At 47.4% G+C, this 23,995-nt stretch overlaps 1 protein-coding gene and 1 long non-coding RNA gene across 8 annotated transcripts in view; one reads left to right on the top strand and one right to left on the bottom strand.

Annotated features, from left to right (window-relative positions):
• rabgap1l (RAB GTPase activating protein 1-like) overlaps nucleotides 1-23,995 on the top strand; it is an 81,359-nt gene that overhangs the window by 46,415 nt on the left and 10,949 nt on the right. For 3 of the 7 annotated variants that reach the window (XM_048976453.1, XM_048976454.1, XM_048976455.1), the window contains exons 14-19: nucleotides 2,997-3,110; nucleotides 5,510-5,584; nucleotides 6,386-6,511; nucleotides 8,747-8,890; nucleotides 10,679-10,720; nucleotides 15,335-15,463. In XM_048976453.1, the coding sequence (XP_048832410.1) occupies nucleotides 2,997-3,110; nucleotides 5,510-5,584; nucleotides 6,386-6,511; nucleotides 8,747-8,890; nucleotides 10,679-10,720; nucleotides 15,335-15,463 (630 nt within the window). Of the gene's footprint in view, nucleotides 1-2,996; nucleotides 3,111-5,509; nucleotides 5,585-6,385; nucleotides 6,512-8,746; nucleotides 8,891-10,678; nucleotides 10,721-12,004; nucleotides 12,057-15,334; nucleotides 15,464-21,251; nucleotides 22,451-23,995 lie in introns of those variants that run through there. The other 4 variants (XM_048976458.1, XM_048976457.1, XM_048976459.1 and 1 more) reach the window with 4 other exon arrangements.
• On the bottom strand, nucleotides 15,459-19,212 carry LOC125708721 (uncharacterized). Its single transcript, XR_007382530.1, has 3 exons — nucleotides 19,132-19,212; nucleotides 18,791-18,882; nucleotides 15,459-17,270 (listed from the first exon to the last, which is right to left on the bottom strand). It is a non-coding gene; the product is annotated as an uncharacterized LOC125708721 (long non-coding RNA).

The raw sequence follows: 23,995 nt of genomic DNA, 5'->3' as shown, positions 1-23,995 counted from the left end.
GCTGAACCCGTATTAGTGTAAAGCGCTAAAGGTCTGGTTCTGACGCTTGCCAGACTGGACACATGAGCTGTTAGCAGGTGAGCTGAGGCCATCTTCAGCTTTTAGAAGGAGAGAGATCGTGTCTATTTAGCCCACTGGCCGAGTCCCGTTGTTGGGCTCCTGCCTTTGATTCGTTCATCACGTTCCTCCCGTTAATTGATAGTCGCTCCCCCATTGATAACTCACAACCAACTACTCATGGGCAGTCAGCTGCAGAATTAAACCTTTCGTTCTCTTCCTGCGGATGAAAGGCGTCGGAAAGGCTGAGCTGTTAGCGCCGAAGTCGTTTGAGCTGCGTTTTATGGAGTCACTTGTAATTTATCTGCTTTTGTTTGCATTGAAGCAGTTTTAACTCGCTACTCTTTCTGCTTATGAGCTAAAGACTGGCTACCTGCTCGCTGTGCACTGAAACCCCCCCTGTCCCCCCATCCTGCACCCCCCCACCCCCAAGGTGCAACCCTTATCTGCAGGTTGCAGTGTGCCTCCCAGCCCTCCCTTTGTCCCGGAGGAGGTGCTGGACTGTGGAGAACGTGTGTCTCCAGCACCTAGGATGTGCGGTTGGCATTTTCTGGGACGGCTCCGGCTGGTTCACCTTCAGCGGACCAAAACTCCCTGTTTTGTTTAGGTTTCTCCAATTGATTTCACTGGTTCTGATAAACCGCCTCATTATCACTCGATTGATGATTTCTGTGATGCTGTCACAGTCGATGGATGGGCTGGTATCGCCGAGCTCCGGCCAAATCACATCGCACCAGTCACAAGTTATAAGAGTGCACTAAGACTACAACATAACTTTAATATGCTTGAGTTTACAGCAAGCCACAAATTAATTTATATGCCTACTAATAATTGCATGGTTTGAGTATCTGGTGGAAATGAAAACTGTACACACCCCTGTTAAAATAGCAGGTTTTTGTGATGTAAAAAATTAAACCATAATAAATTATTTCAAAACTTTTCCCACCTTTAATGTGACTTATAACCTGTACAATTCAACTGAAAAACAAACAAATCTGTGAGGGGGGAAAATATAAAAAAATAAGTGTGCACCCCCTTAAAGTAATACTTTGTTGAAGCACCTTTTGATTTAATTACAGCATTCAGTCTTTGGCACTGTAACAGGGGTGTGCATGTCCACTGTACTTTTCCTAATGAAAGGGCCGCATTTTTAAATATGAGGGTAAAAGCAGTTTTCTATCAGGCCGATAAGTTTTAATATCCAGAGCAGTCACTAGCCTTATAACAATACAGTGAACCTGATTTTAAGAGCAAATGTTTGTGTCTCAGGGATTTTCCAAGATGCAAAACCAGCACAAAGTTAGCATTTTTTATTTCCCTCTGCATGCCCAGAGAAAAGGGATCAAGTTGGGACGTCCCTAAAATCGATCACATTTTTCTAAAGACTTCTTGGGAAGTGCTGAGCGGCCTTGGTTTGTAACGGATAAGCAATTACCCCGCGGGTGATGTATGGCTCTGGACTTTGTGCTCAGAGGCGTAAGGCTGGCATTGGCTCGGGGTTCTTCTCCTTAAGTAATGCTAATGCCACGCCTGGGGATTTGCCTTCGGATTGCTGAGGGCCTGCAGTGGTGTTGGCACCTTATCCAGGAACATCATGCTAAATAAGGCTTAAAAACTGCTGTCTGCAGCTTTACAGAAACGCCTCTGTCATTTATAGAACCCTTTGTCCTAGTTATAAAATACCTTTTGGTGTAAATCACACATGGGATCAAGTTTTAATTCTTTAGTATCCAAATCATATGGTTCATCTCATTCAAATGAATGTATTGTTTATATACAGTAATCCATCCATCCATTCATTTTCCAAACCGCTTACCCTACTGGGTCGCAGGGGGTCTGGAGCCTATCCCAGAAGCAATGGGCACGAGGCAGGGAACAATCCAGGATGGGGGGCCAGCCCATCGCAAGGCACACTCACACACTATTCACTCTCACACGCACACCTACGGGCAATTTAGCAACTCCAATTAGCCTTTTTGGACTGTGGGGGGAAACCGGAGTACCCGGAGGAAACCCCACGACGACATGGGGAGAACATGCAAACTCCACACACATGTAACCCAGGCGGAGACTCGAGCCCAGGTCCCACCGGTGTGAGGCAACAGTGCTAACCACTGCACCACCATGCCATCCCAGATATAGTAATAAACTCTATATTTGTACTAGAATGAAAACATTACGTCCTGTGTTGTGACTGGTTTATTAACAAATGTGAGTATAAACATGTCGCCTACTGCAGGCAGTCCCCAGGCTGCGAACGAGATCCGTTCCCCTAAATCTGTCTTTAAGTTGGAAAAAGTCAGAAAAATAATAATTCAGTATATAATAACAAGAATAATTAGTTATGGTAACACTTTACTTGAGGGGGCACAAGTAACTTTGTAACTCAGTTACTACTCAAGTGCAAATCATGAACAAATAAAGTATCTGCTTGAAGTACATGAACCGTTATGGCTGATTAATGATGAATGAACTTGGGATCAGTATGTAACAAACACTTAGTGTCTGGTTAATTAATATATAAAGTAAGAGTGTACTATTAGCTTACATGGTGAAGTGTTCCCAATTATACCGTTGTAGTGAAAGTAACAACATACGGTACTATGCTGTACCTTAAGCCGACGAACCGCTGAAGCTGAACCACTTAAGCAATGTTTTCACAAGCCTCACAAAATAGTGCCTGCTTTGTTATTTTTGACAAACCTTTGTATTTAACCCAAATTTTTAGTATAATAGACTTTATGGTGAGCCATTAATAAATACGAGTTTTACACGAGTTGAGTGTTCTTCGCTCGGAGATTGCTGATTGTATTAGTGTGATGGATACTGTGAAGCTGATTTTTATTACGGGAGGGATGTCTGGGAGATGATTCTGTGTGTGTGTATATATATGTGCGTGTGTGAGTGTGAATTTTTGACCGGTGTTTTGTTTGTTTAAGGACTCCCTGCAGGAGGGTGTGATCACACGCGATGTACATCGTACCTTCCCAGCCCACGACTACTTCAAGGACTCAGACGGTGACGGCCAGGACTCCCTGTACAAGATCTGCAAGGTGAGAAAAGGCGCGATGCCAGCAGCAGCTCCCAGCATCCCCCTGAGCGTAGCCGCTGCAGCTCTCTCCTGATTGGCTAGCCGGCAAAAGAGCCCGGGGCCTGAATTAGTTAGAGGGATCTGTCCGTGTGACAGACGCCGCTGCTGAATTTCCATTTAGTTTGAAATTAAGGACAGATTTACTGGGACAGCAGGCCGCCGCGTATTCCATAAACGAACCCACTAACGTGTCGCCCTTCGTGTGCGTGAAGCACTGCTTCGGAACGGCCTGACACAGCCACGAGCACTGCTGCTATTACAAATAACAAGGAAATTTCACAAAGTAAATACCGCAGTAATTGTGGGCTCTGTCCCATATAATGATGTGAGCCTCTGAAAGGTGAAGAGATGAGCGCCAACAGGGTGGCTTCTGTGGGCTGTGCAAAGTGGTGTTGTCCTTGGCTGCTGGGTAGGGATCAGCACCCAGGGTGCCTCTTATCTGGGGTTACTGAAACCAACCCTGAACGGGCACAATCAGCAGGGAAATGCAGGCCCAAGGCCCTTACTGGAGTCTCGCAGGAAAAGAACTAAATGATTTCATCTGGCACTGAGAGGAAGCTTGTACTTGGGTATAAAAATATCTAATGTGAGCTTGTATTTAATGTGCCGAAGACTTGGCATGTCCATTGAAAACTCTGCTTTGTTCTTGCTATGGTTGTTGTTGCTATGGTTGTAGTTATTCTGAGCACTACTCAACAGTCACACCAAACTGAAGCAATACAGTATATTTTGACTGTTCTAACATACCAAATGAAATCATGGCAGTTTTATATTTCGTCTTATCTTTTAAAAATGTTTGGCACTTTTAGCAAGATACAGAGGGACTAATCGCGGATTTTGACCCACGTGAGTTGGAGACTGAGTTAGCCAATGGGCAGTGAGGAAAGGTCATGTGACTGAGCGGTTTAGGATGGGCAGCTGAACCTGAGGCATGCAGGTCTGGCTGAATTATAAACATTTAAAATTTTTGCCTGCTTATCTCTTAAAATGTAACCAAATGTGTGCCAGAGGTTAGCCCTAACCGCGTCCTGCACAACAGCCGTCCCGGCAATTTGCTGTGCAGGCTGATTCCCACCTCAGTACGTGAGATGCTCTGAGGATTAATTTAGGCTGGAAAGTCGTTTAATTCGGAATGAAATCTGGCAGAGTGAGCTGCAGAAAACCATTAGGCTGGGCCCCGTGCTGGGTGTCGGCAGAGCTGTAGAACCGTAATGGCGAAATCCAGCGTCCTCAGCCAGGATGGAGGTGTTTGCTTTCCCGAAGATAATTAAATCCGCCCGGTCGTTAGATGAGAAGGACGATGCCCCTGAAACCAGTTTATATGCCGTATCTCCCCCCACCTCATAGTCCAGTCATAGTGTGTCGGTTTAATTGGGTCATGAATCTGTCACGGGAAGTACGGCTTCTTTGGGTTGGGATTTAGAAAGGGCTCAGCCTAGTGTTTGAGTGCCGGCAGGATAGGTCAGGTGTCTAACACCCATGCAGAACATTAGGCTGCACAAACTGATCAACATCTTTATGTCCTCTGTTAATTTTGCTGCCCGTTAGCAGTCAGAGTTGAGGTCATGTTGTGTCGTGTTACTTTAGGACAGATGGGTGTGAATCCGGATTTAGTCACGGTGTTTTCCGGCTACTAGCAGCTGCCTGTCACACGTCTGTGATTTTGGACTTTAGTAATAGTTCCTGGTGGAAATGAAGTGGTGAATGTTACCAGCCCAAAAAGCTGCATCTGCAGTCTCTTCCGCGTAAATGAGTATATTTCTCATATTTGTTGGCATTTTAAATTTGAAAGCGAGCATGTGTGTGGTATTACGTTTTAATAAGACTTGATAAATTTTTGCTTTGATAAGTGAGCATGTGAGTTTAGTCAATTTGCTTTTGTTTGCTGAGGTCGAAATTATTTTTGAGTTAAACTATGCTAATCGTGTGTGTGTGTGTGTGTGTGTGTGTGTGTGTGTGCGCAATCCAGGTATCCATTACATTGTGGGGATCAAATGTTCCCACAATGTGGTTCTGAGCATTTTTTTTCCCCACAAGGGGAAAATCAATTTTCTAAAAATCTGTGAATGCCATCAAAAACCTAAAAATGCCAAAAGACTTTTATTTTGTTTGGTTACTTATGGTTAAGCTTAGAGCTAAGCAAGGGTTAAGGTTGTCATTGTTGGGATTATGGTTTTGCCCATAGAATGGATGGTGCCCACAAAGATATGAATAAAAAGGTCTGTGTGTATGTGTGTGTGTGTGTGTGTGTGTGAGAGAGAGAGAGAGAGAGAGAATGCAGAACAGTGGTGTTTTTTGCGTGGATGAACCGTGACAGCAGCTAATTGCTAATCGTTATCTTGCTTTGTTGCTGTGTTTTAGGCCTACTCTGTCTATGACGAGGAGATTGGATACTGCCAGGGTCAGTCCTTCCTGGCAGCTGTGCTGCTGCTGCACGTGAGTGTCTGTCTCGCTCTTCACGGCTTAGCGATAAAGGCACGCTGCCCCCTACAGTGAGGGGGGAGCTATGAAACAGGAACATCGTGCATCGGACACGCATGTCATTCCGTGTGACACATTTCATTCCCGTGAAATCCAAAGCTTCGTTGTCGAGGTGGACGGTGTGCGAAATCGTATAGCGCTGTTACGTTATAATTATAATCTTTCGCTTTGTCAAGCCTGTCAACTGAAGACGGGCGTCAGGAGGATGGGGAGGGAAGTGGGAGGGAAAGAGAGGTGGAAAGGAGGCGAGAAAAACTGAAGGGGGGCGACGGAGAGGAGAAGAGAAAAAGGACGAAGGGGAATGGGAGGCAGGCAGGAGGTGGCAGGAGGCCTCTCGGTATGCAGACGGCACTGCAGGTGTCAGGGATGTTAATGAGCATGCCTGTCCACCTTCAGGAGCCCATCCTGTGTAGGAGACACCTTGTCAATGAGATTAAATACCCGCTCCCTTCCCGTCTGTCTCTCACGCCCATCCAGACCTCCTCCATCACTCTTATGGAAACACCTCTGGTCTCTTTCCTTGTCTCCAATGCACCGACCCCCCACCCCCCCCTCCAGACACACACACACACACTTCAACACGCTCCACGACCCCACACCCCGCCTAGCCTCCTTCCAGTTCACGCATAAAACTCTGTCACTGTCAGGATTAACATTCGCCTCACGGTGGAAGTAGCTGGTAATTGCAGTAGGAAACATGAGACACAAAGAAACACCACAGTTGTGTGATTGAAACTCCCCGCCCCTTCTGCCCAGATGCCAGAGGAGCAGGCCTTCTGCATTCTGGTGAAGGTCATGTTTGAGTACGGCCTCCGGGACCTGTACAAGAACAACTTTGAGGATCTCCACTGTAAGTTCTACCAGCTGGAGAGGCTGCTGCAGGTAAGTCCGTCGCAGGGCCAATCAAACCTCTTGGCCATTTTTTGTAAATTTTTTCTTTGTTCATCGGTACCCGCTTTACAATAAGGCTCCCCTTTGCCATTTATAAATGATAGTAACTCATTAATAATAACATAACTGTGGTATAACTTGTTTATAATTGTCTAGTAATGATTTACAACCTAATTAATAACCTGCTTATAAACCATTCATAATCCCTCTATAAGGGTGGCCTTATTGTAAAGTGGCACCTGTTCATCTGCCAGTTTTGCCCGTGCGCTTGGCAACGCGTGACCGTCGATCGCAGTCACCTGTAGTCGCATTCATGCCAGTTCATTAAACCCTCTTCCTGAGTCAGTGCCGGTCTCCGTAAGCTATTAAACTAAATCCACTAAAAATAGGGTTTTAATTTTGTGCCAAAATCCAATTAGACCCAAGGTGAGTTATTTTTTGGTGCCAGACTGAACAGGGTTACTATTGACAGGGTCCTAGACGAGAGCATTAGTATTGATTAGTCACGTTTGACATACGGGTAAAAAAAAAATGTGCGGTTAGCAGCCGCTGTTTCAGAGCAGGTCATTTCTACTTTCTCCTCTCTTTTTCTGTGCCATTTCCGTCCTTCCTTCCTCATTTCATATTTGTTTCCTGGCTAATTTGTAATAAGAGCAAAGCAGACATAGCTACCCAGAAATAATGTTTGTTATTTGTGTACGTGCTTACATGAGGCACGGTGCCCTTCCCAGTTGTGTGACAAGGAAGGAAAGATAAGAGCCCCATTCGGTTGGGGCAGCAGATTAAAACCGCAGTCTGTTTTATCCTTTTTTTCGCGAAGGATTTTCCGTTTAATGTGAGAGACCAGGGACTGGAAAGCGGCTCTGTGACCTGTGCATGGCTGCTCTCTGTCATGCGGTCATGGACGTCCCTCATGTCTTTAGTCGGAAAATCGAAATGTCAGGCTCTTTTTCCTCTCTTCATCCATGTTGCCTAATTCCCTGGTTGGGTTGTTTTTCCGTGCTTCTGTTTTGTTCACCCTCACACTTTGCCCTGCCCCCGCTCCCCGCCCCCCCCCCCCCCCACACCACGGTATCGACGTGACCTCTCTGTTTCTGCGACCCCCGCTGCTCTCCCTAATGACTACACCTCACTCAGGATAATGCAGCTATCTGTCGACTCGCACTGAAGTGACAGACTTTCATTGGAAGGCTTTTATTCCCCAGCAACTTGCAGTATATTCTCTAAAAGTGGCAGCTGTTGTATCTTTATTTTCTTATTATTCCTTGTCATTTTAGCAGCTTCATGGGTGTGTGTTCTCTTTTCTTTCCAAACACAACAAACCTGTGAATTGATTACGCTCTTCTGTCAGTTGGTGTCATCTGATTCCACTGTTTTCTTTATCAGTTAATATGTCAGTTACTTGATTTCACTCCTTGCTCTGCCAGTTAATATCACTGTGATTCAGTTTCACTGTCTTTTCTTAGTTGGTGTCGTGTGTGTCGATTTCACAGTTTGCTTTCTCGGTCTAGGTGTGATTTCACAAATATAACTGTGACTTCATTCAACTGTTCTGTCAGTGCCAGTGTGACCCGATTTCACTGTTTGTTCTGCCAGTGTCTGTGTCACTCGATTTCACTGTTTGTTCAGTCAGTGTCTGTGTGACCCAATTTCACTGTTTGTTCTGCCAGTGTCTGTGTGACTCGATTTCACTGTTTGTTCTGCCAGTGTCTGTGTCACTCGATTTCACTGTTTGTTCTGTCAGTGATGGTGTCACTCGATTTCACTGTTTGTTCTGTCAGTGATGGTGTCACTCGATTTCACTGTTTGTTCTGTCAGTGATGGTGTCACTCGATTTCACTGTTTGTTCTGTCAGTGATGGTGTCACTCGATTTCACTGTTTGTTCTGTCAGTGATGGTGTCACTCGATTTCACTGTTTGTTCTGTCCGTGATGGTGTCACTCGATTTCACTGTTTGTTCTGTCCGTGATGGTGTCACTCGATTTCACTGTTTGTTCTGTCAGTGATGGTGTCACTCGATTTCACTGTTTGTTCTGCCAGTGTCTGTGTGACTCGATTTCACTGTTTGTTCTGCCAGTGTCTGTGTCACTCGATTTCACTGTTTGTTCTGTCAGTGATGGTGTCACTCGATTTCACTGTTTGTTCTGCCAGTGATGATGTCACTCGATTTCACCTTTCTTGGCACTGTTGGCACACATGTAACCCCTTTTTATCTTATCTGTCCAGGAGCAGCTTCCAGATCTGTGGTCCCACTTCCAGGAGCTGAACCTGGAGGCTCACATGTATGCCTCACAGTGGTTCCTCACCCTTTTCACAGCCAAGTTCCCCCTCTGCATGGTCTTCCACATCACCGACCTGCTGCTCTGTGAGGTGGGAGTCATTATTCCCTACCAGAGAATACTATACATCAGTAACACCAGGATTACTCGTATACAGTACTCTGCAAGATTCTTTGGCAGTCATAGAAAGTTGTTTAAATGATCTTCATGTTAGTCTAAAACTTTGCTAGTATGTCTGTCAAAGTGTGTCAGATTGGCCATTTCAAAATCGTCCCTAAAGTAACCCCAGTACCAATACAATACACCCATCTATTTTTTTTGTCTTGCCCAGTAGCCCACCTCACATGGCTAATCAATATCTGGCTGACTTTTAACTTAACTTCCTAAATTAATCGATTAAGAGAACTTGTGATAAAATATAACAAGTACATGGAAAGGTTGCGGTGGCTGTGGTGAACGGTTTGGGAACTGAAACAGTATTCTGCCGGTCAGCCCACGAGATACTGGAAACTCTTCGGAGAAAAGAAGATACCGCTGCTAGTTTTTATGGTGTTTTTGTTAATATCCATCAATTCTGATGTTGTGTTTTGTTGTTCTGGGCTGATACATATTCACTACGCAGATCAATAGCTTTAAACATTTCCTTTGACTGCCTAAGATTTTTGCACTGTGATAGTGCAACAGTTAATAAGTATTTTATTCACCTGAATTGTATTGTGCCTGTGTACGTACTTTTGATTGCATTGAGCACTCCGAGGATTAACACACTGGAGCTAAGCACGTCCTTCCGTTGCCCTTCTCACTACCTTGTGAGCTTGCTGTTGTCACCTCGCTGTATAGATGGTCTGACTATATATATCTGCTGGAGGTACCTGGGGTTTCTTGGAGCCAATGAAGCCTCGTAATTGACCCTGAAACTTTGCCCTTCTGCTAATTCTCACTGTCAGCCTCCATATTGCAGAGTGAGGGGCGGGGCAGATCTCTTGATCCCTTTTATTTTCTCCCACTTGCGTTCAGCACTTTATCGGCCCCAGGCAGAGCATTTGAGATCCTTAAGCGAACTTAAGGGTGACAGTCTGTCCCGTTTGATGCTTTTGGCACCTCGGCCGCCCCCCCCTTCCCCCCTCTGATCAGGCTTCATCCTCCTCAGCCATCAGGCATGTTTCTGGCTGCAAGTGGGGCTGGGTGGGGGGTTTCGTAGAAGTGGAGGTGAAAGGCGCTTGATCCGTAAGGTGCGAGGGCCCACCGCAGGTGTCGATACAGGCTTGTCCACACACACCTGCCTGACCGCCTGCACCCGATGATGCCTAATTCCCTGGCATGCATGGACCTCGTTCTGCCATTAGGAGACGTTCCTGAGCTGCTTGGTTAAAGGGTAGAGGGGGTTAGGGGGCAGGCCCCCTGTCCCTCCTCAGCCGCAGTCGTGCTGTGCCCTATGTCATTAGTTATCTCGACCTGCCCGCCACCACCAGCGCATACAGGGAGTCTCCTGCCGGGGTTATTAATAGCACAGAGAGGATATATTTGGCGAGCTGTTGCCATGACAACAGGCCCACTGAACGGCGGCGTGAACGGGTCTTCCCGCGCGGAGCGAAGTGGCGCGGCTTCAGCCTGCCTTCCCTCCTCCCCTGCCTCTGTCCATCCTCCCAGCCTTTCACCTGCTTTCCGTCTCTCGGTTTATTTCCGCCCGGTGCATCCTGAATGGCGCTCATGTTACCGACATCGCTGAACGACACGATGGCTGTGCTGTCCTCCACATTTTCACCATCGTAAAGATTGCCATGAATTTGGAGATATCTCTATGTATTACAGATGCTTGACTAGAGTGTGATTTGCTTATTCTATCCTCAAATTAATGATGATTTTTTTTCCTCCCTAGGGTTTAAACATCATCTTTAATGTTGCCTTGGCTCTTCTGAAGGTAGGATTTGCCTCGCTGACATCAGAAGTTCCCTTCACTGTGTTTGCCCATGTTTCATACCTCCGATGACCTGGCTGCATTCTCACTTACACTCGGGCAAATGTAGTTTGGAGAGAATTCTTTGTTTTGTCTCTGGCTCCACCTGCTGGTCCAACAAAGCATTTATAGCCACTTTGTCTCCCAACATAAAATCAATTTCACGTTTATGAAGAATATCGCATATCTTTCGCCAGGACACGAAACACATATTCGCTCATAAATCCTAATCTGCAAAAAAACCCCATTGTTGCTAGCAGGACATGAACTAAACCTCAGGACATTTAAGGGAAGCTGTGTTTGCCTCCCTCAGCTGGAAAAATAAAGTTACACCCAGTGACCTTCAGAACATCAGCGGCTCTTCACAGATGACCCAGCCTCGTCGGATTTGCCCTCTCGCGCTTTTTAAATGTGCCACCTCGCCTTTCTGAGGTCACGTCTTTCCGGATGTTTCCCACGGCACATGAACACTGAGGTGCCGACACACAAACGCAGTGCAGTGGGACAGGCTGTGTTTCCTGGTTTATTTGGACTCTGACGGTCCACACTGCTGCCCCTGTTGTCGCACAAAACATGCATGCGGCAGGTAAATTAAATTAACTGTAGTCGCGGGCCGTAACACTAGAAGCATGTTAACCTTTACGGGCATGATCCCTGTGCAATAGAATTTAGGAGCATTCCAGCTGCATGACTGTCGCTCTGCATTGTTTTATTGCTCACAAATATTCCAGGTAGCTATTAAATTCTCTTCAGGGGTTTGACCTGGTCTGTACGGTACGCTAATATACTACACGGTGTTCTTTTGTGTCGGGTTTCAGCCTTTCAGAAATACTGCCGTCATCACACTGAGCTCAAACGAAATTTCAAAATATACGCACTTTTAAAAGTATTTTCTATATACAAAATACAGATTGGAAATGTAATATTCTACTAACACACCCAAATGTATATATATAAAATATTGATATGTACAGAAATATATACGCATATAAAACAAAAATATATAGAATGTGTAAGCCATCGGTTTTGAGGCATGATATGGCATTGCGTATAAACCGGTGCAGTTTATCTAAGCGTGCGCTGCTCTACTTGCAGCAGTAGTGTGCCGAATCCCATAGGTAGCAGTTTGAAATAGCAGCAGTGCCCACAGTGCGCTGGGGTCGCCTCGTACCCATTTATTATCCTGCTCGAGAGCTCGGCGCTGCCTCCCGGAACGTCACACCTGGAACGCAGGTAGAGATCCGGACGGCGAGGGGCTGTTGTGACTCGCAGTGCTCTGCCGCACGGGAGCAGGGAGCAGGTATGACAGCGGCCGTTATGTAGCCATCGGGAAAATCTCCCCCAACAGCTTTCCTGCATTACTGTTCTGTCCATGATCACCGTAAACCAGGCGCATGACTCGCAATTAAGCGCGTAGGCTCTCAGTGTTACTTGGGGGTGGGGGTGGGGGGGTCTTTTGCATAGTGTGTGATTATTTCTGCCAGCCCAGCAAGATGCATGCTAGTTTGCAGTGTCAGATAAATATTAATACAAATATTATGTTTGAGTGGTAAAATGTTATGGTTGAACCGAAGGTTTTTAATTTCTGAATAAATAGCAGTGATGCACAAATGCCATATCAGGAAATGACAGCGATGGCAGCCCCCATGTGTGAATGCGGCTTTTTCTGAGTGTGGATGTCCAGGGGATCGGGAATGTCGCGTGTACGCTGGAAGGCTCGCAGGAGTGCCACCCTGAAAGTCATGTGATCCTAAGCCCCTGGCAACAGACTGGCGGTCCCCCCCCCCCCCCCCCCGTACTGTATGGGGCGGATGTGCGTTTGGATGAACCGCCGCGAGAGGCTGGTTGTGATGGAGGAGAGGCGGCGAGAGCGAGAAAGGGATGGGGGGGGGCGTTGCACAGCCGCTTTCCTATTGGCTGGGCATTACGGCATTCTCCCTGGAGGCAGCCCCCCCCCCCCCACCTCTCTTTCACATCCCAGCTTGCTGAAATACACCCCTCCACCTGCCATTCCCCATTCACAGTGTGCAGCAACGGATCACGGGCAGTGGCAGTGACGGAGGCGGGGGATCTCGTACCACAAGCCTGTCCACACAGCCAGTCCACGGATCCCCAGCACTGCTCCTCCACACCCATCCTCCTCCTCCTCCTCTCCCTCCTCCCCGTCTCCTAGCCCACCGCCAGCAGCCTCCATCAGCTCTTCGCTCTCCCTCACTCTCCCTCCCTACGTCTCTCTCTCTCTCTCTCTCTCTCTCCCCCGCTCCCCACCGTCTGCCCAGACCTCTGCAGCGGAGCTTTCGGATCAGCGCTGTGAGCCCACGCCGGACGATCCTCTGGCACCGTGCTGATTTTTTCCGGACTTCCTACGTCATTGTTTATCCGTCGCTGTTTTTGAAAGCTGCATCTCTGCAGATTATGTGTTACTCTTCGGAGCGTCTTTAACGTAAATAAGTGCACGCCTGGCTTGCGGAGGGCCTGCCCCCCGCCCACTCCCGTGACCTGTCCGTTACCTGCGCTGTGGAGCTTTTAATTCGGTCGTCGACGGTGAGGGAGTCCGAGATGACGGGAGCGAGGCTCCGCCTGCGATCCGGCGGAATAACTGGGGCCGCGTGAGGATTCCCGATCGGCCGGACTTCCGTTTGCGTCCCCGGCAGGATACCCGGCTCGCCTGCTCCCCCCGAAGCATGCCGGCAGACATGGATGCCTGAAGTCACGCCCGCTTACTCTTCACGTTTCAGCCTCATCCGACGGGTGGGGGGGGGGGGTGGTGGACCTCGGATGAATTCCACTGTCTTCTATCCGTGGCCTTGTTTTCCCGTTCCGTCTTTTTCTTGCATGCCGGTAGCCGCCGTTTGGCCCTGAGGTAAACTGCCAGGGTTTGGAGGGAAGCAGATAGAGAGATGCTCTCTCTGTCATCCCAGTAACTACAGCCTTTTTCTGTTGCTAGGCAACATCTTATTCATTTGATTTATTTCCTGATTGTTACTATTATTATTATTACTGCTGTTATTAATTTTTCGGGGGCTCAGAGGGCTGAAAATGAACAGATAGCACGTCATCTGTCAGATGCCAGATATCCAGCAAGGAGGCTGGCATCCGTCTGACTGCTGACGGGGTGCAGATACTCTACTTCCGTCTTGTTGTGGGGAGGACGGTCTGGCCAGTCATGTGGGCCAGTCATGTGGTCTTCCCGTGTTCATTTTTAAAGGCCGCGTTGCGCCTGCGATCGCTCCACGGATGGAACCGTGCCTTGTGACAGTTTCCCAGATCCACAGAGTAGATAGGGACCACCTTGACGGATAAAGGCCAGGAACCATCACAAGTTATTCGGAACCTCTTCTGCATTCGCCACGTTTTAACGTGGACTGTGGAATAACCTTGGAATCCACCGTGGCCGACACAAAGCCTGACCTGGACCCCGATCCGGGAGGGACCCTGGAGTCCCCTTGCCCCCCAGCCACTGAGAGGGACCTGCCTCCCCCTCCCCCCCTGCCGCCAGCAGTACGGCGACCAGAGGAGGGGGCACCCGGAGAGGACAGAGGCGGCCCAGCGACAGACTGTGCTGGCCGAGTGCTAGGCCTACTGGGAATGGGTCACCGGCTGTTTGTCCCGAGACTGCTGGCGGTGAGGGGGCAGGGCGGGGGTTTGCTTGCGGGGAAGTTTCAGACGCCATCAACCATGTTCTCACACCGCCGATAGTTTTTCATAGTTCTCCGTTGCGTAACCGTTTTACGCAATTATGTGTACTTCATGTTGCAAAGCAGATAACGATAAATATCACGCCTTAACCATTTCAGTCTTACTGTAGAGAATTATTCGCAGCGTGGAGGTCCGGTGTCAGGAGCTGCGGCTATTTTGAGGTGTCAGCGATTCGCTGTTTCACAGCGACCTGCCATACGGTGGCACTGTTACACTGTGGTGTAGCGTCGAAAAAAAATGGCGGCCCGCCGAACACGTGTCGGCAGGTGATCTCGGTGCCTGGGGCGCGCGCTGTGGATCAGTGCTTCAGTATTCACTTAAGCAGCACGTGTTTGTTTGTTCACACGCAGCCGCCCCCTGAGATGGAAGACGGAGAGGCTCGACCCCCCCAAGGGCTGTTGTTTTTCAAGTCTCACACTCAAAGAATCTTTGTTATTTTCAGTTGTGTCATACATGAGATTATGATCTTGTAAAAACAGTGATAAGTAGAATATAAATATGAATTCCAAAGATATGTAACAGTGCCAATCTAAAAATTCACACACTATGTACTAAGACATGGACATAAAACAAAAAAGTTCAGTTTAAAGGAAATATATAGTTGTGCAAGTTGTTAATGTAACTTTCGAAACAGGCACTGTACTTATTAAAAAACAGCTTTAATAATTAACAGGTTTAATAATACATGGTTGTCTAATTATCCTCTTCAATTCATCAAAACTGCCACATGCCTGGGAGGTCAAATCTCGAGCCCCGGGTTGCTAACGTACATCGTGCGAGTCGATTCGCTTTGTGTTTTTGAGCTGCTTTCACTGCGTTTCCCAGGCTTCCTACGTGACTCTCGAACTCTGCTAACGGAAGCCGCTTCTCTCCTGACAGACGTCCAAAGAAGACTTGCTCCAGGCGGATTTCGAGGGCGCCCTGAAGTTCTTCCGGGTGCAGCTGCCCAAGAGGTACCGAGCCGCGGAGGATGCCCGCAGACTCATGGAGCAGGCCTGCAATATCAAGGTAGGAGGTGCATCCTTATCCGCACCTCGTTCGTGTTCTGCTTCAGTATGTTATTGAAAGGCACAACGACAGTAACTGGGGCTTGAGCCACTGAGCTTTTGGAGGCTTTTGTGTGTCCTGAGGCCTCCTCCTGGCTGGGATGGGTATTGCAAGAGGAAAGTATAGCCCAAGCGTGCTTTTCCACCGCACCAAGTACCGCACTTTTAGTACGGTGCCTTTGCTGCTTTCACTCTCCCATTGACTTCTGGTCGAGCACCAGTACCAAAAGTCCCAAACCAGCTGGGGTATTTCTTTGGTCCTTCAGAACTTTTGGTACTTGAAACGCTTTCCTTGTCAGTCGGCCATGCACATAGCCTGTGATTTTATTATAAGTATAGGGATATCATTTTATTGTAATAAATATTGGAATATTTATAAAGCAAAAAGGAGTTTGTAAATTTCTCACAAACCCGCCTAGGAGTGCTTTAAAGCAGCAAGGATGAAAATGATTATGCTCGTGCCGGAGAACGCATGCAGCACCCATGCAAAAGAACCGGTAACCTTTAGGTGAACTTTAATCTGATTTTTAAACATATATTAGTCTATAAAAGGAACAATAATTAAAATCGCAAAGCTAGCTAAGGATTTTTTTCTATGACAGAGTAAAAATGTTATAGCAAAACCTAAACTCGCTGTGCTATAATGTCCGTACAGAATTGAAAGTAAGAAAAAGCCTTAATCTTAATCTAGCTGACTAGCAACGTAAGAATTGCACATACATAACATGCGATGTTGGTATGAATATCGCATCGTCCAGCCCTATAATATACTGCAGCCATTTTTAGAATCCAGTACAAAATACCCGCATTGTAATAATAATAATATTAATAATAATGATAATAATAATAATAATAAGGATAATATTAGTATATTAATATACAGCATTTACATGAACTCAGTACAACACAATACAAACGTGATAAACGTGATACAAGCGCATTGTGATATCATTCGTAGCTGGTACCAATTTTTGCAGCAGTTAAAACCAACACACTGCAGCTTTCTGAAAGCGCCCTACACGGTACCAGTGATACAGTACCTGGTCCACTGGAAAACAGCCCGAAGAAGCTTTGACATCAGCTTCATCAGATCCGTACTTGTAATTGTGCCAATAGGTGTTGACACTGGGCCACATCGAGTCAATAGGTACATAGTCACCATGAAACAGAGTCTCTGTTAACGTGGCTGGGCATGTGACTGCCCTTTCTGAATGCTTTAATATGATAACATATCTACAGAACGCTGCCTGCTCTGTACTCCCAGTGCCCGCAGGCTGCCTCCCGTTCGCCGAGCTGTCCCGGCAGGGGGAAGCATGCTGTGCCTTCGTCCTCGTGTTGTTTTGTTTTCCATAATTGTTTTCTCGGCTAGAAATGTGACGTCAGCCATTAGGCTGTGAATCAAAATGCACAGTTCTCTCGCTGAGGCATTCTGGGAATTCAGTCGAACTGTCTGAAGTTAGAAGTGGCTCGAGGCTGAACAGGCAGAGAGATGGCTAGCCTCACGTCTGAGTGCCTCTTGACCACGTTGCTTTGTGGTGTCGTTTGGGACCACTGGTTGGTTGAAGGAGGTAAGTGCAGCTGGAGTGGGTCCCTGAAGTGCAGTAGTGACTGTTGGGACCTGCTGGGGCCTGGGGTGGCTTGGAATAAGATTGTTTCCTCTGAGCTGTTAAACTTTCGGAACCAGACCGAGCCGGAATATAAGTACAACAGGACATCCAGAACGTTGGCATTTGATTCCTTTTTCTCCATCACACAGTCCTTTTTCCTACCTGAAAAGAAAAAAAAATCACATTAAACGCATGTTAAAATATATAAATCAGATCATCGGGATTTCCAGAAGTTTAAAGTTTACTTTCAATCCTGGATTCCATGGATGGTCTTCGATCCTTTTCATTCCATACTGACCCTATGGGAACCTGGATCATTCATTCGATTGTCTTTCATTTTCTTTCGTCACAGGATCGTTTCCGCATGGGTGCCTCGGGTCGTTATCTTGCTGAATAATGAGGTACTGTCCAGTCAGCCGTAATCCTGATAGGATGGACTGGTTGTGAAGTATCCTATGATAGCTATGCTAATTGAAATGCGCATGTATTTGGCAAAGATCACCCAGACCATGACTTGGCAGCTCGAAACATGATTAACTTCTGATTGATACTGAGTGTGTTTTATACATTTGCCAGGTATCGCCAGTAGAGCTACTATGCTAAATATGTGAGCCGTTGCCCTTAAAGTGGCAGTGCAGTGGCTATATAGGCCGTACCATGGTCTGACCCCGTTTGGCTTGTCCACAGGTCTCCTCTAAGTAGTGATGGGCGATATGAGAATGATTTATTGTAACCAGTTGCAGTTGTATCCATAATAAGTGTTTCAGAGTTATCACAAAATATCGTGATACAGCACTACTTAACACTACAATTGTAGTGACTGAGCAAACCGGCAAGTGCAAGTCATGCAATGCCTGCCTGTATGGAGGCTGCTACAGAACTACAACACAAACAGACTGATGTGCAAAAAAGCAATTTCGGCTTGCATGACATCCCTGCTCTGCCTGTAAATCTCACTTTGTCAATTATCTGTCTCAGTGGATCTCAAGCTAGTGACTAGATCTTGAACTCAGTAACTGATCTTTTACTAACACAAACATTATATATATATTTGACTGCTAAAAATATAGCACTTGGTGTCACACGGTCTCAGCTACGCTGTCGCATAATCAGTCTGCAGCACAGCTGATGAGGACAAACTGGTTCCAGAAATAGCTTCGGCTTAGATCGTGTGAAAATGGTTTGTATTTGCGAAATCTGACATGACCAATCTACTGTTGTCTGCAAACCTTGCAAAAACACAGTTAATGCAGAGATGATAAATGTTCATTTGCACTCCAGACATTTCAGACTTAAATGTTAAAAAACATTAAAAAGCACTTAAATATGAGTTGTTTTCTTTTATAAGTACAGTATTTTATAAACACTAATAATTAATTATCATTACTTTTATAATACTACAAGCAGTGTTTCTTGTTAGGATAGAATTGCTGGTTATGGTTAATTAACATTACTGCATGCATTCCAATTTCGTTGGTTTGTAATCAAAAACTCGTGATCTAATTACATATATTTGCATATTTAGGACACGCTTTTGTCCTAAGTGACATATAAGCAAGGCATTTATCATGGATTGTGATTCTAACCTAAAGTATGACATTTTGTCCGTGTAACTCACCCCTACCTCCAGGTCCATTGCTTTCCACCCACAGTCCCACAGCATCCATAATTTGGTGTCTCACCTTCTTACGTGTTTGAGCCCAGTGATTCACTGCCATCCTTTCAGAGCGTCCACAGCCTGGCGCCCTGTACTGCCTGGGTTAGGCTCAGCCCCCTGTTATGGAGGATGGATAAATGGATAGAAATAGCTTTTAATAAAAATGATCGGAATTGATTAATAAATCATCCTTATAAATATGACATTCAGGAACTTAAGTTAGTCTTAAATGCTTTTTGAAATCTTAACAATGCCACGACATGAGATTAATGTAACTGGAAATTAAATTAAAACAAGAACATTAAGTAGGCAGAACTTCATTAATTACGGTCTGCGGGTTCTGGGCGATTATTCTGTTCTAGTTACCCATGTGCTGCGCCTTGATGCTGGACTCAGCAGTGTTTGATGGGGTGTGTGCCGATCCGAAACGTTCCGGCAACATATGTCGTCGTAATCGCTGAGCACTGGGATAATATAGTGTGTTTATGCACATAAATCAAAACATTTAATTCATATTCATACCCATTAACATTTCAGTTTATTTATGCGCATTTTATGACAGTTATGAAACTGTTGCATGGTGTGTGTTAATGGTGAATGTGTGACCTGTCGGTGTGTGATACGCTCTGTTTACTTGGTATCCTAGGTTACATTACTTAATAATTACTCAAATGTAAGGATTAAAATTATAATACTCTGAATAGCGCAGGTATCCGCAGTGCCAAAATCAGCTGAGTAATACTGATTGATGTGACATTTGGCCATTCGGGTGGATAGGTTTTGCCAAGTTAGCAAACACAGGTATTAAAAAATAAGTCCACATGGTGCCCATAGCGTTTCAGGATTAACAGCTTTTCAATCTATTGAGTGAGCGAATCCATTTGCAGTTAAGTTTTGGTATTACATGGTAGCGGACTAAGCTCTTGGGACCTCAGTCCTCAGTGTTTTTCTCACGTTTCTGTGGTCGGAGTGGAGGGGGACACATCACAGGGTCCCCAAAGCCTGGTGTAATTACGCTCTGTTCGTCTTCCGATGTATTCCCACCCATCCCTCAAGATGATCATGGGAATGATGAGACAACTAGTGGTTAACTGGTGACGTTTAAACCTGCATTGTTAATGCCCCCATTTCTCAGACCAGCTGCTAATGCGACTCCTGACTCTTAATTTGAACAGAATGACTTTAAATTAGGTTATAGCAGTTTTGGGGAAGATTGCAGCCCGAGACAGAGGCTGGCTTCTCAGGCATGCAGTTCGAAGAGTTCATTGCACGGCTGATACGTTTGTTGACAAGTCTGTTATTCTGAAGCTCTGCCATGCTTTTTAGGTTACGTCGTACTTCTTGGAGAATGGATGATGTATGTAATTTAACAGCGACCTTCAGCTGTTTATTAATAACAACATAAGGCCTGCTCTTCTGATCACGCTACAGTCAGATGACCGTGGGATGCTTTTGTCTGGAAGTCCCACAAGTTTCACAATGAATGCATGATTCCCGGTATTTGGCGTCTGTCCCAAATGGCCACATTGTCTTGGATGGGGCTCAGCCCTTATTCTGCAAGCGGGTGTTGTGATCCGGCAGACTCTATGGCCCTGGAGACAGGGCGGGGTTGGAAGTGCAGTCTGGGAGGGGCGTGGCCTTTATTACCTGTGCGAGAGCCAGAGAACAGGTGTATTGGTCTGTTGAGTGAGGATGAGTCAGCAGGCGGGGTGGAGGTGAGGAAAACTCAATGGTTTGGGCCACGTCCTATCAGGCGAGGAGGCTTTCCCGTCACGGTCTGTGGCAGCCCACAACGCCCCCCCTGTTTGTTCTGATCGCCGGAACAGGAGGCTCTCGCCTGGCTTAGGTTACACCATCCCGGCGTGGGAGCGGCTATGCCTGTTAGCAGCAGACGTGGAGAACGGCAGGAGCCACAGCTCCTGGCGCGGGAACGTTTGGAGCGTCGGTGCTTTAAATGCTCCTGGTGTTGCGCTCTCCTGTCGTGCCACCGAGTGCGACAGCAGGATCAGTGAGCTTGCATTTCTTCAGCCGGGGACGGGCTGTAGGAACCCTGTCTGGGCGGACCCAGGCACCACCCCGGTCGATAGGCTGGTGGAACCGGCACGGCCCGCTCTTAGCACATACACGCTTGTGATGTCTGACTCGCTGGTTTCAAAAGCAAGGTTGTGATCTGTGGGTGAGCATTTCCTCGCCTCCTGACCAGAGAGCCACCACAGGAAGTGCGGCGAAGGCGACGTGAGCAGGACCCCGGATATTTCAGCGTACCGCCGCCAAGCACAGGCGTCTTTTCAAAACGCCGTATCTTTCCTCGGCGTCTCGGAAGCGGCAAGACGCAGGCGGCCTTGTCTGTCAGACCATCCCACTTGCATTCCCCGGCGCACAGGGGCGGAGTTTACGTGAGGAGCCTACTCTTGCCATGTCTCCTGGGACAGAAATGTGAGTCAGTGAGCAGGGAGGGTGTCGCGTGGGGTGGGGGGGGGGGGGGAGAGGGGGGGCACAGGAAGCTTTGCATCATACCGCCAATCGAAGCTGTCTTTGCGTCTCCAGTGTCTGCGCAGTCGCTGTTTCCCCTGGGCTGCTGTCTCGCTCTCTCTCACTCTCGCTCGCTCGCTCGTACGCGTGAATCTTGCGTTTTCTCTGTTTCCACGGAAGGAATAATCTAGGCCCTCGCGGTCAGGGAGGAGAGAGCTGCAGGCGTTCCTTCGCTTCATAAGGGGGGGACGGACCTGACTTGTAATCAGCTTACAGACTGCAAGAATTCGCTGGCACCTGCTGGTTGCCGGGGAGGGGCGGCCCCCGTGTGTGGGCTGCTCCATCCTCCCGTCCTCGGCAGTACAGAAATGCAGTTTCACTCTGGAGGTCTTCATCGACATCTCAGACATTGGACATTTGAAGATTGGACTTTTTTTTTAAGTAAGCTCACTGGGTCTTAATTTTCATTTTTTTGTTGGTATATACAGTATATATTTTGGTTTTAAAAATGGCTGATTCTTTCTAGACCTGAGCTGTGGATTTCCTTGTAGCTTGACGTCTTTAAAATTGTACCTGTTTGGCTCCAGCACAATCCTCCAAGGATCAGTGACTGAGGAGTGGAGTGTTGCTATCACTGGAGCAGAGCAGGGGGAGTGGCCTGGGCTCAGATCCTTGAGGACCGCCAGCCAGTCAGAGGAGGTGTCCGAGGGACAGTGACAACAGGATCTGCTCTGCTGTAGTAACCAGCCCGGGAGAGAGGGGGCGGAGTCGTGCTCGCGGGGTCCTGATTTTGCTGGCACTCATACTCAGGGGGCTGGAGGCAGGACCAGGACTGAAATGCACCTTGAACTAGAGGGGGGAAAATACAGAAGGTGACTGTGTGCAGGAGTGAACCTAACTTCGCTCACAGAGTACGGAAACAAAACTAGATCAGGTGTGTGTTCCTGGCTGGGCCTCCCCCCCCCCAGACCTGCCCTGCATTTCCCACCCCCGAGGGCTGGGCTTGATCTTTAAGAGACGTACAGAAGCTACAGAGGCCACACTACACTAGGCAGCCCTGCTTAACCTGCTGCTTCGATCCTCGGGGGACACAGCTGTCAAGATGATGGAGGAGGTGTCTATTAGTGTGGCCTACGATGCTCATGTGATCAACCAGATCCTGGAGGAGGATTACCTGGCCACCCTGGTGGCCGACTCCAGACCCAAGCCCTTGGTAGGTGTCTCAGTCGGGTTGGCACACGTCTTGCCCTAAATATGAGGAGTTTCACTCTCGTGGTGTACAGCAAGGAGAGAGAGAGAGAGAGAGAGAGAGAGAGAGAGAGATTATCATTCCTCTGAATTCAGGCAGTGTTAAAGATCTCCTTTTGTGCGTCTGAGAGGTAGGTACGTTGATCCAGTCTCTGAAACGTCAGTGCACAGGACATCACTCCGATAAGCAAAGTGTACGGGCTGACAGTTTATAACTCTGACAGCTGCTAACTCGCTGGTTGGTGCTTCTGCGTGCTGTGGGTCTCTCTGTGCATCCATTTGAGGAGATGCCATTATCCCGGACAGCAGAGCAGAGACGGCGGGAGGGGCAGGGTGCCGACCAGGGGATCGCGGTACCTGTCAGTTTCCATTCACTGGCTTCTTTGCGTTAAACTACAGAAGCAACAGTTAATTTTCTTTAGGTGGAAGTCTGTGGAGTTGTTCAGGTTTGTCTCACATTATAGTTTGGTCTTCGATGTGGATGATATAAAAACTCCGGTCTAGGTGCCGTTATGAAACTTAATTCATGTCTGAAAGCATCTTCCTGTTAACAGACCTCAAATACACCAGAGCAAGGTTCATTCTAGGTATGAAAGGCTGATCCTTATTTCTCATCGCTTTGAACGTGGTGTGACGGTTAGTACCCCATGGAAACTGGGTGCACCCAGTGCGTGGTTTGATGACGCGACATTTGGGTGTCTGACAGTCTCGTATGCGAGGGGCCGAGGAAGAGGTGGGCTGTCGTGATGACGTGACTCACTTGCTGTGAGCTGCGTTCACGGATACCCACTCTGCTGCAGAAAAGGTCGAAGCGGCACGATAAACGCAGAACGCGACGATTAGTATGGCTCCCAGTCTTATCGTGACACGTTTGATGGCTTCTATGACTCAGCAGGTGCCAAAACACAGTCACTGTGCTGTTTATCTCTCACGCCACCAGAGCGGAGGTCGGCGTCCTCACTCTCGGCCCCAGTGACGCACCCAGATATCTGAGCGCGCTGCCTCCGTTACATTGTGAAATCTCTCTCCCTCGTGCTCTCATGGTGAATGTGGTGCCCTACTTCTGTCCATCGTGGGTGACACGCGTGTTTCAGACGTATCGATTTTTCCATATCGTTCCCTCAGTATGGTTTCCCTACTGCTCCGCTCTCTAGCTCTCCTTCTTACTTTGTCATTTGCCTGCAGTTGAATGGATGTTCCGCTCGGCTTGATGCTCTGCATTGTCATGCCTCCTACACAGCTAAGATGGCCACTAAGCAGTTACGTTAGTTTTAAATGGATATAATTAGCTGTCTCCACTTCCTGCCATGCATGCATGGGGTATAGAGACCTAAGTGATGGGCCCTTTGCGATCATCTCTGGTGGCCAGGCTCCTCCCTCCTGAGACAGACCTGTAAACCCAATCTTAGCCACAAGAAAAACATTCCAGCTGCTACCATGGCAACAAGGTGGGCCGAGACCTCAAGTCTGTGTTTATGTTGTTAAGTATAGTCGTTTTATTAGGCTCCTT

Source organism: Brienomyrus brachyistius, chromosome 15 (genome assembly GCF_023856365.1).
Source record: "Brienomyrus brachyistius isolate T26 chromosome 15, BBRACH_0.4, whole genome shotgun sequence".
Lineage (NCBI taxonomy): Eukaryota > Metazoa > Chordata > Actinopteri > Osteoglossiformes > Mormyridae > Brienomyrus > Brienomyrus brachyistius.
This window is presented reverse-complemented; position numbering and strand designations above follow the sequence as displayed.